The 18,607-nt window shown below is 46.4% G+C and overlaps 1 protein-coding gene across 1 annotated transcript in view; it reads left to right on the top strand.

The window, feature by feature from the left end:
- The window catches only part of LOC124622504 (proteasome subunit alpha type-1), a 45,308-nt gene that overhangs the window by 2,007 nt on the left and 24,694 nt on the right, over positions 1-18,607 (top strand). Inside the window, exon 2 of the mRNA XM_047148223.1 lies at positions 7,081-7,331. Within this exon, the coding sequence (XP_047004179.1) occupies positions 7,081-7,331 (251 nt within the window). The remainder of the gene's footprint in view (positions 1-7,080; positions 7,332-18,607) is intronic.

The raw sequence follows: 18,607 nt of genomic DNA, 5'->3' as shown, positions 1-18,607 counted from the left end.
ACACCATCACCAAAGGCAGCAAAAGAGAAGCATAAATGTTTCTGTTAAGGCAGGCCTACCTCCAAATCCAAGCAGAGACTGAAAAACGATAGGTCAGAAAGATGTGAGACAAACCATGTAAAACCGAGCGGGGTGGCGCAGTGGTTAGACACTGGACTCGCATTCGGGAGGACGACGGTTCAATCCCGCGTCCGGCCATCCTGATTTAGGTTTTCCGTGATTTCCCTAAATCACTCCAGGCAAATGCCAGGATGGTTCCTCTGAAAGGGCACGGCCGACTTCCTTCCCAATCCTTCCCTAATCTGATGAGACCGATGACCACGCTGTCTGGTCTCCTTCCCCAAAACCAACCAACCAAGAAACCATGAGATGATGCAGCCTCAGTCATATCTGATGGATTAGACAATGGCCATTCTTAATATGGCAAGGATTTCAATGTCTGCCTGAATGAACTGCCAAGTCCCTGAAATAAATGCTGCATCCTCCACTACATCCTTTCCAACGCACAGAACAACAGGAAAGGAAAACAGAAAATGTGTCACTAGGATGGTCCCCATACTACAGAGGAACATTAATGGCTTCAGGATACATGTGGGGGAACACAGACTGCTAGTTCAGGAAAACTTCAGTATGTAGTTTGTTTCCAGGAGACATGTTTTATACTCTAACACCCCTCAGTTGCACAGTTACAACTGCCACAAGGGAGAGCTATAGGAGTGGTTATTTTTGTAAACAATGTGTACCATCTCCCCCCCCCGCCCCCCCCCCCCCCCCACTCCTACTTGCTTTGTGTTTGTGTGTGCATTTTAGGTTAACAGTATGTTACATCTACAGTACATGCCCTCACTTGAAGTTGCAGGTGAAGAGTACCCGGAACCTATCCTCCTATATAAAAGATACCAACCATTTTCTCGACCGACTCTCCACAGTTCCTCTCCCTTTACCACCTGGTGCCATGCTCGTCACTATTGATGACACCTCCCTGTACACTAACATTCCTAATGCCCATGGCCTTACTGCTATAAAACACTACCTTTCCAGATGCCCTATGGATTCCAAACCAACAACCTCCTTCCTAGTCTCCAGGACCAACTATATCCTCACCCACAATTACTTCTCCTTTGAAGGCATTACCTACAAACAAATCCACGGTATGGCTATGGGCACTCGCATGGCACCATCCTATGCTAACCTATTCAAGGGCCATCTAGAGGAAACCTCCCTAAAAACCCAGAACCCTAAACCCCTCACCTGGTTCAGATTCATTGATGACATCTTTGCTATCTGGATTGAAGGTGAGGACACCTTATTCACATTCCTCCAGAACCTCAACAACTTCTCCCCCATTTGCTTCACCTGGTCCTACTCAACCCAACAAGCCACCTTCCTAGATTTTGACCTCTGCCTCAGAGATGGCTACACCAGTACCTCCGTCCATATCAAACCTACTAACCACCAGCAATACCTCCACTTCGACAGCTGCCATCCGTTTCATACCAAGAAGTCCCTTCCGTACAGCCTAGCCACCCATGGTTGTTGCATCTGCAGTGACGAGCAGTCCCTCTCTAAATATACAGAGGGTCTCACTGAAGCCTTCACTGACCGTAATTATCTTCCCATCCTTGTACAGAAACAAATCTCCCGTGCCTTATCTTTCCTGTCTCCCACCACCTCCCAAAGTCCCACAGTCCGGCCACAGAGGAGCATTCCCCTCATAACTCAGTATCATCCGGGACTGGAGCAACTGAATTACATTTTCCGCCAGGGTTTTGATCTCCTCTTGTCATGCCCTGAAATGAGAAACGTCCTACCCACTATCCTTCCCACCACTCCTAACGTGGTATTCTGCTGTCCACCAAACCTACACAATATACTCGTCCATCCTTACACAACAGCTTCTCCCAATCCCTTACCTTATGGCTCATACCCCTGTAATAGACCTAGATGCAAGACCTGTCCCATACATTCTCCTACCACCACCTACTCCAGTCCAGTCACTAACATTACCTATCACATCAAAGGCAGGGCTACCTGTGAAACCATCGTGTGATCTACAAGCTAAGCTGCAACCACTTTGCTGCATTCTATGTCGGCATGACAACCAACAAGCTGTCTGTTCGCATGAACTGCCACCGACAAACTGTGGCCAAAAAAAAGTGGACCACCCTGTAGCTGAACATCTCAATGACTGCTTCACAGCCTGTGCCATATGGATCCTTCCCACCAACACCAGCTTTTCTGAATTACACAGGTGGGAAATTTCCCTGCAATACATCCTACTTTCCCGTAACCCTCCTGGCCTCAACCTTCCCTAGTCACTGTCCTCACCCATCCAGCCCCCTCCCTGTTCCCATTCCAGCAGTACACAGCCGTCAATTCACCGACACAGCCAGTCTTTTATTTTTATTTCTCTCCTTTCCGCTACTTACCCCCTCCCTCCTCCACATCTTCTCTCCTACCCTCCGTCTAAACTGCAACACTTCACCGTCCGCCACTCCTACCATACTATCCCTCCCCATTCTCGCCCCAGCCTCCTCCTTACCCCCACCCAGTCGCCACTCCCATCATGCACTGGTGCTGCTGCTCGCAGTGTAGTTTCAGTTCTCTGAGACTGCAGACATGTGTGCAAGTTTCCGCCTGTGTGTGTGTGTGTGTGTGTGTGTGTGAGAGAGAGAGAGAGAGAGAGAGAGAGAGAGAGAGAGAGAGAGAGAGAGAGAGCAGCATCTCTGCTATATGGTGAGTAGCAACTTTCCTTCTCATAATATTGTTACAGTCCATCGTGGATTTCCCATTGTTTGAAAAGAGGTGGTCAGTCTTACCTCAGGTGACAGTAAAAACTCAATGAGCTGTCTTCAGGTTGTTGATCGATATTACTCTTGCCACTCTGTGATATCTACTATTCATCATGACCTCTCTGACCTCTACCTGCTCAGCTGTCTTTCTCTGGGTCCCAAGTCACTGGCCAACTGGTTAGAGAAGGGCTTTCTTGCTCACCATTCACTTTGATGATCCCCGATGCAGATTTGCAGGTAAAAGTAAAACCTGTCCTCACTAGGAGACGGAAGAACATCTAGGGAGGAGCAGTCGGTATTCACTGAGGAGCTTTTTCTGTGTACAGGCCAGCTGGTATTACGCTATGATTAGGAATTATATGCGTTTTGAAATTTTTTTGTGAATAGTGTAGTTCAGGCACCTCACCCCTATCTTTGGGGTGAGGTGGAAGTTATATCAAAAGCAGACTCCAGTGTTACTTTTGTACTTTTGTGGTTTTATGATGCGGTGTAGCTAAATATACATAGGCCTAATTTGGAAAGCAAATTTAATAGATTACAAAGTGGAAACATGAAATAAACTTGTAAATGGATTTGGGAAACTAGCAAATAACATGATTGCTTCCACATCAAATCAGAGCTTTTTTACACAGTTATTGCACACATTTGCTTCTTCTATACAGGTGTTATGCATTCACTTTCTGCACATGACACACTGAATCCAGTCTACCTGTGGTCCATTTTTATCATAGTAGTTCATGGCACACTGAGCACAGTAATCTCTAATTTTGTGACCTGCCTGGTTAGCTAATTCTGGATTGCCTTGCAGTGGATTTTTTGCCTATAGACTTAATTTTTAGTGACCTAGCTCTTGCCCCTTCAGTTTGACTGTGTTCTGTGAGAAATTCAGCTGTTTTCTTTCTGCACTTAGATGATAATGGATACAAGGTAGGCACAGGGGTAATGTCTTCGAAGGAAGTTCTTGGCATCGAGCCATTCTCAATCTCTGCTTCAAGTGTGCTGTTGTCTGTCTTGTCTGAGAACAGCCTAGAGCACATCCTCTGCTCTTGAACTTACCTCCATCATACCTGCCTGCCTCATCAGTTGCAACCATGCCAGAAATTTGAAATACTTGCTCTGAAATTCTTTCCGGGTTAGAAGGATACAAGTAACAAGCTTCTAACGAAGTAGATGTCCAAGATAGTAGGCATCTTAAGTAAAGTATATTGCATGAATTCAGAATCAAGTGTTAGTTAAAAGAGCAGGGTTGCAAGAATGAAACTTAATACTGGAAACATGTTTGTTAACCACTTGAAAGTGCACAAGAAACTGTTCTAATGTTGTTCCTTCCTTACTGCAACCTTTTCATTTGGTATTGAGATGTTTAAGGGTCTGGGAAGGCTTTCTAATAGGACCTCCCTCTTGTTATGCACATTTTTTATCAGACATTGCTTCTGCCGAGATGGTAGTATTTTAATTAGGATATTTAAGTAGGCTATGATCACTCTACCTCCCCCTCTTTAACCATCCTCTAAAAATCTCCAAATACTAAGTTTATCCTCCCCTGAAGGAGGAGTGTGTAGTGGATGAAATACAAATCACTATTTAGAAAAGAAGCTGAGTGTCGCAGGTGGGTACTACGGAGAGACTTGCTGTACATTTAAGCTTTCTTCTGAAGTAGAAAACACACACACATTCACACAGGCATAACTCATACATGATCACAATCACCTGCCGCTGTGGCCAGATATGGACTGCAACTGTGCCTGGTGGGAGAAGCAATCTGGCGTGGGTGGTGAGGATAAGGAGGCAGTATGGGTGGGGAGGGGGAGGGATATAAGATTAGCTGTGGGGAAGATGTAATGCTTATTGTGGGAGTATGCTGGGATGTGGTGAGGACAGAGTAAAGCTGTTAGTAGCAGTATGTAGATTGGGGTATGAGGAGGGGATGGGGGTAGATGGAAAAGCAGTACTAAAAATTGTGGTGTCAGAATGTATTGTGTTACACTACGCAAGTTCGTAGTGTTTTTCCTTAAGTTTAATAAACACAACGCTTACACATAAGAGACTTAAGTCATAAATAATATATTCTTCTTCTCTATTTACAACAGTCTGCCATCGCTGGGGTAACTTTTTGATTCAGCTATGTAGAAATCACTTGGTTTTGAGGTGAAGAACTCATCAAGTCACGTTCAGAATGAATTTTCATCTAGAAAGGAAGTTTCTTGAACATTGTTAAGAGAGTGGAAAATCTGGGCGCACAAGATCATGTGAATAAGGCGCAAACAGAATGACTTCCCAACCCAACTCCTGTATAGTGTTTATTATCAGTCTAGCAGAACACTGGTGGGCATTACTGTGGAGTAACATGACTTCACAGTCTTCCTGGTCATTGTTCTTGGACTGCATCTGCAAGATGTCTCAGTTGTTGACAATAAATGTCAGCAGTGATGGTTACACTTCGGGGAAGCAATTTGTAGTACATCACACCATTGCTGTTCCACCAGATCCATCTTTGTGTGTGTGCGTGTGTGTGTGTGTGTGCGTGCGTGTGTGTGTGTGTGTGTGTGTGTGTGTGTGTGTGTGTGTTTCTACAGGGATTTGCTGGTTTGTGTGGGCTCAACCACTCTTTCTTTTACCTGACGTTAGCATAAAGACACCATTTCTCATCACCAGTGACAATACAGAATAGGAATGGCTGGCGTTGTTCATGAGCCAATTGATGGCAAGCATGCAGAGATGCACATGTGCCAACCCACTGATTTTTGTGATTTCGGCTTGGGGCTTGCAATACCCATCCACCCAATTTTTGAACCTTCCTCTTTGCATGTAGATGTCACATTATGGTCGAATGATGACAGTTCATCACATTTTCCAGTTCTCGAGTACACTGATTTGTATCATTTTGGATTAATGGGTTGAAATGATCTTTGTCAAACCCCATAGGTGATCCTGAATGCGGAGAGTCGCTAATGTCAAAACGATTCTGCTTAAAATGAGAAAACCATTTTTTTGTCGTGCTCTGTCCAGTGGCATTATCGTCATATATGGCACAAATGTTTCTGGCTGCCTCCAGTGCTGCCATCCCACTGTTGAACTCAAACAGAAGAATATGTTGAAAATGTTTAGATTTCTCCATTTGGCATTCCATTTTCTAGCATCCATAGCTCCACTCAGTATCTCAAAATGACAAAAGTACAATCCTAAACTTGGGTAGCAATAGTGAACTACAAATAAAAAATTATGCTTGATAAATAAGGCCATAGCAATCAGGATACCAAAATGCAAAACAAAAATCCTGTGAACTTAGGCATCAACCTAGTAAGTTACTATCCTTCTACAATTTTAACCATTAAAAATTATTTTATTGTTTGAGAAATGTCCTTCGTAGGGCATTATATTGATGGAAATTTCAAAAAACAGCTTTTTCTACTATAGTTTGGGCGAAATTATCAAAATGGGAGATGTATCTGTAAAATATCACAGTTCTTGGTGTGCATTTGTAAGCACATGACAAAGTACATCTTTCACTGGTCTTAACAGTTGCGTTTCAAGTTAATGCCAAGCAGTGTTTTTGTAGGTTTGTGATTAAGTGTTGCTGTTTGTAGTAACTCCCATTGATGCTGAGTCAGAAGACAATAATATTTCATTTTACTTTTTATGAAGATCTCGTGCTGTAAGGTAGGAAATGGTTCATTTTTATTTCCTACAAGTCATTAGGTAAGTGCATTTTGTAAACTTTTAAACTGATGCTTACTGCATTCTAATTTCAGTACTTTCTGTCTTGAATGTAAGTATTGATACACTGTTTCTGCTGTACTTTAGCTTTTTATCCAGTATAATCCATCCTTTGATTTAGATTTTATAGTTTGAATAAATAGTGTTACAGTAAACCATTAAAATCTGAGAAACTAAAATATCTTGTATAGTATCTTCATTGCTTGGACATTATTTTATCTATTTTTTTTTTTTTTTACTTTCTCTTTTTCCCTCTATTCAGTTCACTTGTTTTCTTTTATCACCTCTCAGAACTTGTATTTTCTAACCTGTTGACCCCCAGTTTCCCCATTTGTGAGCGCGCCCACGCGCGCGCGCGCGCACGCGCACACACACACACACACACACACACACACACACACACACACACACACCTCTTATTAACTCATCTTTACTATAGCTCCTTGTGAACAACCGCAATGGCACCCAGCACTATTAGCATAGTGAAGAGTTTTGTTTCCACAATCACCTAACATCTCTCTGTATTGTAATTTGTCTAGCATAAGCATAATAGTAATAATTCTGTTTACAGTTCAGAAACCAATACGACAGTGATGTCACTGTCTGGAGTCCTCAAGGTCGTTTACATCAAGTGGAATATGCTATGGAAGCTGTGAAACTGGGCTCAGCTACAGTAGGATTAAAAAATAGAACACATGCTGTGCTTATTGCTCTGAAACGAGCATCATCTGAACTCTCTGCTCATCAGAAAAAGATTATTCCAATCGATTCTCATGTTGGCATTTCGATAGCTGGTTTGACAGCAGATGCTAGAATTCTCAGGTATGAAGTAAAAAAGAAAAATTTTTAAAAAAGTTTGCTGAGTTTGAAATTTTTCAATACATTACCAGATAATTATTTGTGTTTTAAGAGATGTTGAATGGGAAAATTCAGTCACAGATTGCCACTTTATGGTAAGTAGAAATGTGTTTATTTTCACATTTAGATTCAAAACCCTCTTCAGAGTTTCCTTCATTGGAGACTAATGAAACTTTTGTCCAATCCTCACAATGTATATTTATGTAGGCATTTGCACCCGAGCTTCAGACTGAAACTTCCAACATTCCACAGTCTGACTTGTAGAACATCATCTTTTCATTCTCTGTTTAATAATTTCATCATGGTTACCTCTCCATTAGAAGCCCACTCCCGGAGATTGGTATGGGGAACTATTCCGGAATCTTTTGCCGCTCCCCCCCTGGGGGCTCAACGCTCTTTGGTGAGATGAAATTTGTCTTGCCCAACGATCCTGTTTCTCACTTGTAAATAAGCAAGTCAGTTACATCCTGTTGAAAATGTAACCATGAGCACTAAACAGGTGTGGAATTTCCTTTGAGTATTTTAAATGAAAAAGGGGGAATTAAATTCAGAAATTTTGATAGTGATATTTTAGTTATTTTTATCGAATACATTTAACATGATTACCATTTGAAATTTTTGGATGAAATATTTGTGCCACCTAAAGCTGCAGGCAATTCGGTTGAAGAGGAGTGGACATCTCTGAAAAGGGCAATCACAGAAATTGGACAGACAGAAATAGTTACCAGAAAGGTTCAGCAAGCAAAGGTCCACATTCTGAGTCTGATGGGCATTTCTGTTCATAGCAAACTCTACTCCATTATACCATTTAATGCTGCTGTTAATATTAACTTATATTCATCTGGCCCGTAATCCTTATCTTTTTCCATTTCAATCCACTGACTCCCACCACGTGTAGATTGAGCCTTTCCATTTTCCTTTTCAGATTTTGTAGCTTCCCTATCACATTCAAACTTCCAACATTTCACAGTCTGATTTGTAGAACATCATCTTTTCATTCTCTGTTTAATAATTTTATCATGGTTACCTCTCCATTGGAAGCCCACTCCCGGAGATCGGTATGAGGAAACATTCTGGAATCTTTTGCCACCCCCCCTCCCCCCTCACGCCCCACCCCAGGGGGCTCAGTGCTGTTCGGTGAGTGCGCGCTTGGTTACCAAGGGGCCCCTGCCTTTGCAGCACCACTTCCTCTGATTGTACTGCAAACCTACACTTCAATTATCCCTTTCCTCCACTGACTTTCTGGCAGATGGCCTGGACTTTGATCATGATTTTGGCTTGATTTCTGGTCTCACTCTTGGTGCTATCTTCACCTCCCATTTATGATTATATGGTCCCCATTATTGGGTTTGACCTGGCAGATTTTCCAAATTTTACAGAAGTGCATGTTGTGCAGGGGATGTTGCTCACTGTGGTTTATGCTCCAGCTCTGTGCCCTTCCAGCCTGACGCCCTTCCTTCCTGTTGTTCATTGAAACCCCAGCATGGGAGCCATTCTGTTGTGGGAGAGGGAGGCTCATCAAGTACCTGCATGATGGTAGCCCACTGACCCCACAGGGATCGCTTTATTGGTGCCTGTGCTGCACACTCCCCATGTTTGCCATGGACTATGTGGCCATTACGAAGAGGGCACAGGTACTCCCTGAAATTGATTACTGGCCAGGAAGCTGTTGCTGTGGCTGGGTGGCACCCATGGGGAGAGCCCTGTTCTGAGTGGGTGCTACCATGAAAGATAGTTCGCACATGAAGCAACTTAAGCTTTCTCCCACTGGTGGTCAGATGACCCCAGCAGTCTCTTTGTATGGAAAAGTTTCATATGGTGCAATGAAGTACAATCATAACGTGTTCCTTCTGTGGCCACGTCATGGGAAGAACATAGGACTAGATGACAAGGAGCAAAATCCTCTCCCTAATATGTGGTCTTTATCAGGACTGATGGGGACATCATTTTGGCCACAAAGCCTTTACTTTTTGTTGAAGACCTTGAGGACAAATATGGGGAAGTTGCAACCATCTCTGAGATGAAGAGCAGTTTCCTCTTGATTAAAATGTCACTTCTTGCCCAGTCACAGGCACTGCTCTATTGTGAAAAGTTGGGTGGCATTCCCGTGACTGTCACTCCCCACAAGAGTCCCAATATGATCCAGGGCATCACTTATCACTGTGATCTTCTTTTGCAGTCTGGCAATGGACTGTGGGCCAACTTGGAATGACGGGGTGTGCACTTCATCCATTGTGTCCATCGGGTACTAAGAAAAAATAGAGTTGCTACCAGGGCCTTCATCTAGGCTTTCGAGGGTGATATGTTGCCTGAGAAGGTCAAGGTGATGTTCTACCAGTGTAACGTAAAACCCTGTGTTCCCTGTCTGATGAGATGCTTCAGGTATATGAAGTTCGGACATATGTTTTCCCATTGCACCACCACTCCTGTCTGTAGGATTTGTGGACACCCTCTGCGCTCGAACACGTTTCTTGTGCCTCCCCCCCCCCCCCCCCCCCTCCCCAACTGTGTAAACTGTAGTGAGCTCCATTCGCCCTGTTCACCAGATTGCTCCATTTTTAAGCATGAAAAGAAGATTCAAGAGTATAAGACCCTGGAGTATGTCACATATCAAGAGGACAGAAAAGAAGTATGATCGTCTTAACCCATAAAAGTGACTCAATCTGACACTGCAGATGCAACATCGTTGCCTTCTCTGTCATTTGTGCTTTCCCCTGTTGCGCCTCTTACAGTGAGCCCGTGGAGCTGCCTGCTAATACCTGCCTCGCTGGTGGGTTGGAGGCATTCCTGGTGCTTCCATCACATCCACTTCAGGAGCGTTGACTTCCCACCTGCCATGTACATTGGTCTCCATCCCCCAGCTGAAGGCACCTCACCCTCCCCCAGCTTCTCTAGCTTGGAAGGGGTCCCTTGGAACTCTTCCTTTCACAGTTCTTGCTGGTCCACAGCTAGACACCAACCAGTGGCGGAAGGAACTACAGGCTGCTGGCTGTCAGACTTCTCATTCTTCCTCAGTTGTTGAAACCAATTCAGGGAAACCTTCTCAATCCTCGTCTTCTCAGGAGAAAGAGGAGGTTACAAGAAGGGGAAAAAGGAGTCCTCGAAGATGAAGGAAACTCCAAGACCCCACATCGCTCCACTGTGCCTGTCGTCCTGTGCCCAAGGTGGAGATCGTGGTGGCACCTGATGCACCAGATCTCCGCAGGCAGTGTGCCATAGAATTTATGTCAGTGGATCCCCGACATCTCAACTGGTAGCAGAACATAATCTTTCCCCATCCTGCCCCCACCTTTTACCTGGTTGCTTCATGTCCACACAGTTTCCAGACAGTCTGACCCTTCAGTGGAATTGTAATGGATTTTTCCACCACATGGTGGAGCTATGGCAGCTTTTAAGCACGTACCCTGCATTCTGTATCGCCATCCTCTAGAGGTGGTTTCCAGCACCTTGGACCCTTGCCGTTTGTGACTGCCGAGCTTATTTTAAGAATCATACTGACTATGAGAGGGTATCAGGTGGAGTTTATACATATGTACTGGACTCTATGTACACTGATCTTGCGCCTCTTGTACACCTTTGGAGGCTGTGGCTGTTCGGGTAAGGGCACATCAGTATTTTCCATCTGTAGTGTCCTGCGGTCAGCAGGAAAAAAACTAACAATCAATTTGAACACACTTTATTATAATTAAAGAAAAGTGCCTCTTGGCATACACCAAGTTTTAAAGGCAAGAACAACAAGAAAACACCACAACTCTGGTGGTGGCAAACCAGATAAGAAAACAAGAAAATGGAAGAAAACACTGACCAAAACCTACTCTGCCAATTATAAAATACAACGTGCTACTACAATGCTACGGCAAGTGTATACAGTGCTAGGGCCGGCGTAAGTACTGGCCAGAGCTGTCCCTAGCGGTAGGTAACAACTTCATTCTGACTGTCTGGGCTTGCTTATAAAGCCAGGTCGGTGGAGTGCTACATGAGTCATATGAGTTCCGATTGGTGGAACAGTCACATGTTGTCTGGCGAAGTAGTTCCGTGTTTATTTGGAAAGCCTGTTATTCTTTATATCCGCTGATGATGTTTCTCTCCATGCTCGTGCAAGGAGGTCGGCAACCCATATTGCGTGTCGGTTGTGCGAGCCCTCTAAATAAGGGTCCGCTACGACATTTCTTCCCCTGGGAAAAAAATGCACAGCACCACAAACGTCCATAGGAGTAGAGGCATGCTGGTCAACGTCTATCGGTTTGTGGCCGGCATGGATGGGAGGTGGCGATGCAGCATGAGTGGCTGGCGGTGGAGACAGTGGCTGAGGCGGAGGCAGAAGCAGAGGTTCTGCCACAGGGCGGCTGGCAGTAGGCACTGGCTGCTCCCCAGGGGTGTCCTAGTCCACCAGACGGGAGTGGAACTGGTTGAGATGCCGGCGGGTGGCGGAGCAGTAAGCCCACCGGAGAGATGCCATTGCCCAGCTGCAGAGCTTGGTGATGACTGCAGAGCTTGGTGATGACTGCAGAGCTTGGTGATGACTGCAGAGCTTGGTGATGACTGCAGAGCTTGGTGATGACTGCAGAGCTTGGTGATGACTGCAGAGCTTGGTGATGACTGCAGAGCTTGGTGATGACTGCAGAGCTTGGTGATGACTGCAGAGCTTGGTGATGACTGCAGAGCTTGGTGATGACTGCAGAGCTTGGTGATGACTGCAGAGCTTGGTGATGACTGCAGAGCTTGGTGATGACTGCAGAGCTTGGTGATGACTGCAGAGCTTGGTGATGACTGCAGAGCTTGGTGATGACTGCAGAGCTTGGTGATGACTGCAGAGCTTGGTGATGACTGCAGAGCTTGGTGATGACTGCAGAGCTTGGTGATGACTGCAGAGCTTGGTGATGACTGCAGAGCTTGGTGATGACTGCAGAGCTTGGTGATGACTGCAGAGCTTGGTGATGACTGCAGAGCTTGGTGATGACTGCAGAGCTTGGTGATGACTGCAGAGCTTGGTGATGACTGCAGAGCTTGGTGATGACTGCAGAGCTTGGTGATGACTGCAGAGCTTGGTGATGACTGCAGAGCTTGGTGATGACTGCAGAGCTTGGTGATGACTGCAGAGCTTGGTGATGACTGCAGAGCTTGGTGATGACTGCAGAGCTTGGTGATGACTGCAGGCACCCAGTGCACCTGTGGATGAGAGAAGTTCTGCACCCAGACCTCCTGCCCGATCCCAGACCTCCTGCCCGATACAAAAGGAGTGCATCAGCTTGTGGGCAGGAGGGTGAGAATCCTTGGGAACCAGGACAGATAAGGGAGAGCAGAATGGCCAACCGTGAAGTATCTCCACTGGATTTTTACCAGCATAGGGGGCAGCATGGTATGTAGCCAAAAAAGCAGCATGGCCTGTTCCAGCAGCTGATGGCTCAGCAGCTTATCGAGCTTGGTCTTGAACGTTCGCACAAAACATTCTGCCCGGCCGTTTCATGCAAGTTGAAAAGGGGCAGTCTGGATGAGGGAAATACCATTGTCAGCACAGAATTGCTTGAACTTGGCTGAAGTAAACTGTGGACCATTATCCATAACAATTGTTTTGGGGACTCCTTTGACAGCAAAAAGGCGCCAGAGAATTTTGATAGTCTCAGCAGAATTGGTGTTAATCATGTAGGAGACACAAGAGTATCCCAAACCAGAGTTGATCAGCATAAGCCACTGGAAACTATGGATGGAAACATTCCCCTGGAGCAGCTGCATCCGGCCACAAAAAATACTGGCGCGGGGGTGCTGCCTGACGTGTTAGGCACATGGTGCAGGGTGATGTGAGGGAGGCAGCATCTTTATCCAAACCACACCATTAAAGGTGTCTGTAGGCCAGCTATTTCGTGAGGACGATGCCCCAATGGCCAGCATGGAGGAGATCAAGGACACGGCAGTGCAACACGTGCGTTATGACCACCCGGGGAATGTTGGAATCACTATGCAAAAGGATGACTCCACTGTGGAAAAAGAGGCTGTGCTGATGATCCCAAAAATGTTGGACCTCTGCATTGCGGACACTGCAACGGCTGGTCGGCCAACCCACAGCAATTTGGCAGCAGATAGCTTGCAGTACCTGATCCTGAGCGATGGCCCACCGGACCACATCTGCATCCAACGGAAGCACGTCCAGAGCTGCGTCCATGTCTGGTTCCACATGGAAACAAACCAAGGGGGAGGCGTCAAACACACGATCCACCTTGGCAGGCTGCCGGGACAGAAAATCAGCATTTGTGTGCCATTCAGAGGTGCGATAGATAATATCAAAGTCAAACGTCATCAGGAAGAGTGCCCAATGCTGGAGGCAGTGCGCCTTCCGGGTGGGCACAGCGACACCCAGATGAAACAAAGAAACCAAAAGTTTGTGGTCGGTCGGCAGAGTGAAATGACAACTATACGTGAAATTGTAGATTATCTTCAGGGTGAAAATCAGCGCCAAAGCGTCCTTTTCAATTTGACTGTATTTGGTTTGAGCATTGGTCAATGTTTTGGATGCAAAAATCACCGGTCTCTCAACACCATTGACCATGTGCTATAGTACCGCACCCAGGCCATAGTCTGAGGCATCGGCGGCGGCGGCGACGAGGGGCAGGGAAGGATCGCAAGCAGCCAGACAAGGAGGGCAGGAGAGAGTTGGGACGTGTGAAAGCCTGCTCACACACTTTGTCCTAAACCCAAGGCGCACCCTTGTGCAATAGCCCTGTCAGAGGCACTGAAATCTCGGCGGCATGGGGTATAAAATGCCAATAATAGTTGATTTGACCGAGGACAGATTTCAGTTGCTTCATGTTGGGGGGAGGAAGCAGGTTTTGAATCACCTCTACATACTCCTTAGAGGTGTGGAGGCCACAGGCATCAATCATGAAGCCAAGATAACTGATCTCTCGCACAAAAAAGTCACCCTTTTCCTTCCAGTAATGTAGGTTAGCCTAAAAAAAAAAAAAACTTGAAACAGCTGATTCAGCTTGTCCACGAGGTCCACCGCTTATGAGCCATCGACAATGACATTGTCCAGATAATTGGCTGCACCGAGTACCTGGCTTGTGAGGCGTCCCAAATAACGTTGGAAAATGGCGTGGCCACTGGCAATGCCAAACGGGAGGTGGTTGTACCAGAAAAGGCCACATGGTGTATTGATGACTAGGCTCTGCTGCGATTCCTCATACAACGGCAGCTGCAAATAAGCATTGTGCACATCAGTTTGGGTGAAAATGGTTGCTCCAGCAAGACGTATGAGTATGTCATCCACCGATGGGACATGATATGCATTGATGATGGCCTGAGAATTGACTGAGACCTTAAAATTGCCACATATGCATAAAGCACCATTGGGCTTCTCGACTGCCACAATAAACATCGCCCAGTGACTGTGTGACAGGAGAAAGGATGCCTTCGCCTTGTAAGTGGTGAAGTTCCCTCTGGAGCCGGTTGCGGAGAGCAAAGGGGACTGGGCGGACCTTAAAAAAATAAAGAACAGCAGAGGGAAGATGTTGAACAGGTGCAGTGAAACCCTTCACCCCAGGTGTGGAGGATGAGAACAACGTTTTGTATTTGCTGAGCAATGAGGCAAGGAGGGTATCCAATGAGGGAATCGACACCGCCAGTACCGCGTACTGCACTGATAAACCCAGATGACCAAAAATGTCCACGCCCAGAAGATTAATAGCACTGGGGGATCCGACCACCAAAAACTGAGTGGTCAAGGAACGACTGTTGTAAGAGATTTGTGTGGAAAAAACACTCAACTGATAGTCATTACTGAAATTGTGCAAGGCGCGAGTGAACAGAGATAAAGCCAGTAAACCCAAGCATTGGTATGTGGCACCATCCACAATAGAAATGGATGATGCTGTATCAATTTGGAAGACCACCGTAACATGAGCGACCTCCGAGGTAAGGAGAAAACGGGCACCCGACTGGGGAATGGTGGAGAATACTTGGCCGTCAATGGAATGCGAGGCTTCCAGGTCCAGAGGTGATGATTCGTGACGAGCTTGTGCGTCAGCTGGAAGTGTGGCATCTCTGCGATATTTCTGCGAAGCCTGACACACCACGGCGATATGGCCCGCTCGGCTGCAAGCTTACTTCTTGCTCACCGAAGGGGGCACTCTGACTGTTGGTGAGTCCAGAAACAGTCTGGACAGGATGGAAGCTCGGTGAAAGACTTCCTTCACAAGATGGCTCAATGGATCAATGAGACTTCTGCTCGGCGCTAGGCAACTGGCGAGATGTGCGAACAGCTGGATCAAGACGCGGTTGTTGTAGCTGGTGAAATTATTCAAACACGCAAATGATTGGCAGTCAGATGTTGAGGGATGGATCCTGTAACTTCAAAATATCAGCCCGTAGACCCTCATCTGGTGCATGAAACACCACCATATCGCGAATCAACGAAAAGGAATAAGACTGCTTGCAGGCAATGTTCATGTCTGACCTAGTGACTTTCAACAAGAAAAGACACTCTGATGGGTGGAGGTGACATATATTTGTGCATCAAAGTACTCAAAAAAGGCAGCCCTTAATATGGGTAAATGAGAGATCACGAGGGGACTGCTCAGGGTTCAATTGTTGAACTAAACGATACCCCTGTGGTCCAACTGTTGCTAAATAAAAGCCCGACTTCGATTTTCGTCGTGGATCCCATGTACCATTAAATGTTGTTCCAACCGTTTGACGTAATTTGACCATGCTTTGACAGACCTATCGAAAGCCAGAAACATTGATGGAGCGACGTGCCAAGTGTTCAATTTACCTGCAATGGAATCAACTCTATGAGCTACCTCTTGCAACACTGGGGAGTTAGGGCAGAATTCTGACCTTGTGAGTGTTGCCTGAATCTGCTGTAGATTTTCCACCAAGGACTGAAGAAGTTCCTCTGAGGAGGCCATTTCGTTTGAAAATGAAAGTTTTATCCTAATCATCAATAACTGTAGTGTCCTGTGGTCGGCAGGAAAAAAACTAAGTCAATTTGAACACACTTTATTTTAATTACAGAAAAATGCATTCTTGGCATACACTAAGTTTTAAAGGGAAGGACAACAAGAAAACTCCACAACTCTTGTGCTGGCTAACCAGATAAAGAAACAAGACAATGGAAGAAAATACTGACCAAAATCTACTCTTCCAGTTACAAAATACAACGTGCTACTCCAATGCTGTGGTGAGTGTGTACAGTTCTAGGCCCGGCGTAAGTACTGGCTGGAGCTGTTCCTAGCGGTAGGTAAACACTGCCATTCTGACTGTCCAGGCATGCTTATAAAGTCAGGTCGGCAGAGTGCTACATGAGTCATTTGAGTTCTGATTGGTGGAACAGTGTCACATGTTTTCTGGCGAACTAGTTCCGCGTTTATTTAGAAAGCCTGTTATTGTTTATATCTGCTGGTGATGTTTCTCTCCACACTTCTTCAAGGAGGTTGGCAACCCAACTTGCCTGTCGGTTGTGCGGGCCCTCTAAATAAGGGGCTGCTGTGACACCATCTATAATGTTCATCTCCTTCCTGATGATGTTGTGTCCCAGGATGTGTACTGTCTTCATTACTCTCTCAGCTCTCTAAATTACCTGGTGCGACGTATTCTCGATTTCTGGTTTGCAGCCAAACAGATGGGGACTCATTTCAGACCACAAAGCCTCAGTTTTTTGTGGAAAATTTAGAGGACAAGTTTGCAGAAGTTGAGGGCATGTCTAAAACGAGATCTGGAGCAGTCCTCATGCAGACAGCATCCCCAACACAGTCATGGGCATTGCTTGCTTGTGACAAGCTCGGTGATGCTGCAGTCTCCATTACGCCTCATAAGAGCCTCAATATGGTTCAGGGGCTTATTTTTCATCGTGACCTGTTGTTGCAGTCTGACGACGAGCTCCGTGCAAATCTGGAATGGCGTGGTGTGCACTTTGTACGACATGTCTTCGGGGGACCTTAAGATAGTAGGGTCTCCACCGGGTGCCTTCATCTTGGCTTTCGAGGGAGACACCCTGCCCTAGAAGGTCAAGGTGGCGATATATCAATGTGATGTTAGGCCTTATGTCCCTCCTCCCATGCGCTGCTTTAAGTGCTGGAGGTTTGGGCACATGTCATCGAGATGTGACACCAACCCTACCTGTCGGGATTGTGGACGTGCCTCCCACCCCAATGTCCCGTGTTCGCCACCCCCCTGTTTGTGTCAACTGTGGATAGAAACATTCACCTTGCTCGTCAGACTGCGCGGTTTATCAAAAAGAACGTAAGATTATGGAGTATAAGACCTTGGACAGGCTCACTTACACAGAGGCCAAATGCAAGTACGACCGACTTCACCCTGTGCGCATTTCATCAACGTTTGGTGCAGCAGCTTCGATGTCGCCATCCCTGGCGACGAGCCCCCAAGCTCACCCACTTCTTGTGGGCCTCCAGCCCGGCCGTCTATTCCTGCCCTCCCAGGTAGTTGGGGGAACACCCTCTTCCGTTGTTCCCCTGTTATCAACATCGGGAGTAACAACCCCTTCTTCTTTGGGGACTTCAGTTCCCACCTCTGAGCCGGAAAAGTGCTTGCCTCCTCCGGCTCCCCTCACGCAGAAGGGATCGCTGGGTGCCCTCCCTTCCACGGTTTCTGCCCCTCCAGATGTCAGCCAGTGGCTGAAGAAGCCACCACCTGAGGCCGTAGGGCTTCCAGGTCTTCCTCGGTCCATGAGACTGGGTCGGAAAAGCCCACCCAGCCTGATAAACCGAAGGACAAACGAGACCCTACCAAAAAGAAGAAAAAGCAAAAGGAGGAGGACATAGAGATGGAAAAGGAGTTCAACACAGTACCTGAATCTAGCGTCCACTGAGGAGCTAGATCTTGTTTGACCCGCAGCTCCTATGGAAGTTGATCAGGCTACTTTGCAATCAGTGGCGGCGAGCGCTTCTAAGGTGTAACCTAACCCCCCCCCCCCCCACGCCCCTGCCCCCCCCCCCCTCCCAGGGTCTCTCATGTCTTCACAGTTGGATACCATTGTCCTTCAATGGAATTGCCGTGGTTTTTTCCACCACCTTGCTGAGTTGAAACAGCTTTTGTGCCGCTTCTTTGCCACTTGTCTGGCCCTACAGGAAACCTGGTTTCCTGTTCGGCGGACCCCCTCCCTCCGTGGCTACTGGGGTTACTATAAGAACCGCGTAGAATACGACAGGGTGTCTGATCGTGTCTGTGTTTATGTTCTTGCCACTGTTCCTAGTGCCCCAGTGTCACTTCACACGGCTCTCAAGACT

Source organism: Schistocerca americana, chromosome 7, assembly GCF_021461395.2.
Source record: "Schistocerca americana isolate TAMUIC-IGC-003095 chromosome 7, iqSchAmer2.1, whole genome shotgun sequence".
Classification (NCBI taxonomy): Eukaryota; Metazoa; Arthropoda; class Insecta; order Orthoptera; family Acrididae; genus Schistocerca; species Schistocerca americana.
Note: the sequence above shows the minus strand (reverse complement) of the source record. Positions and strands in the feature narration are given on the sequence as shown.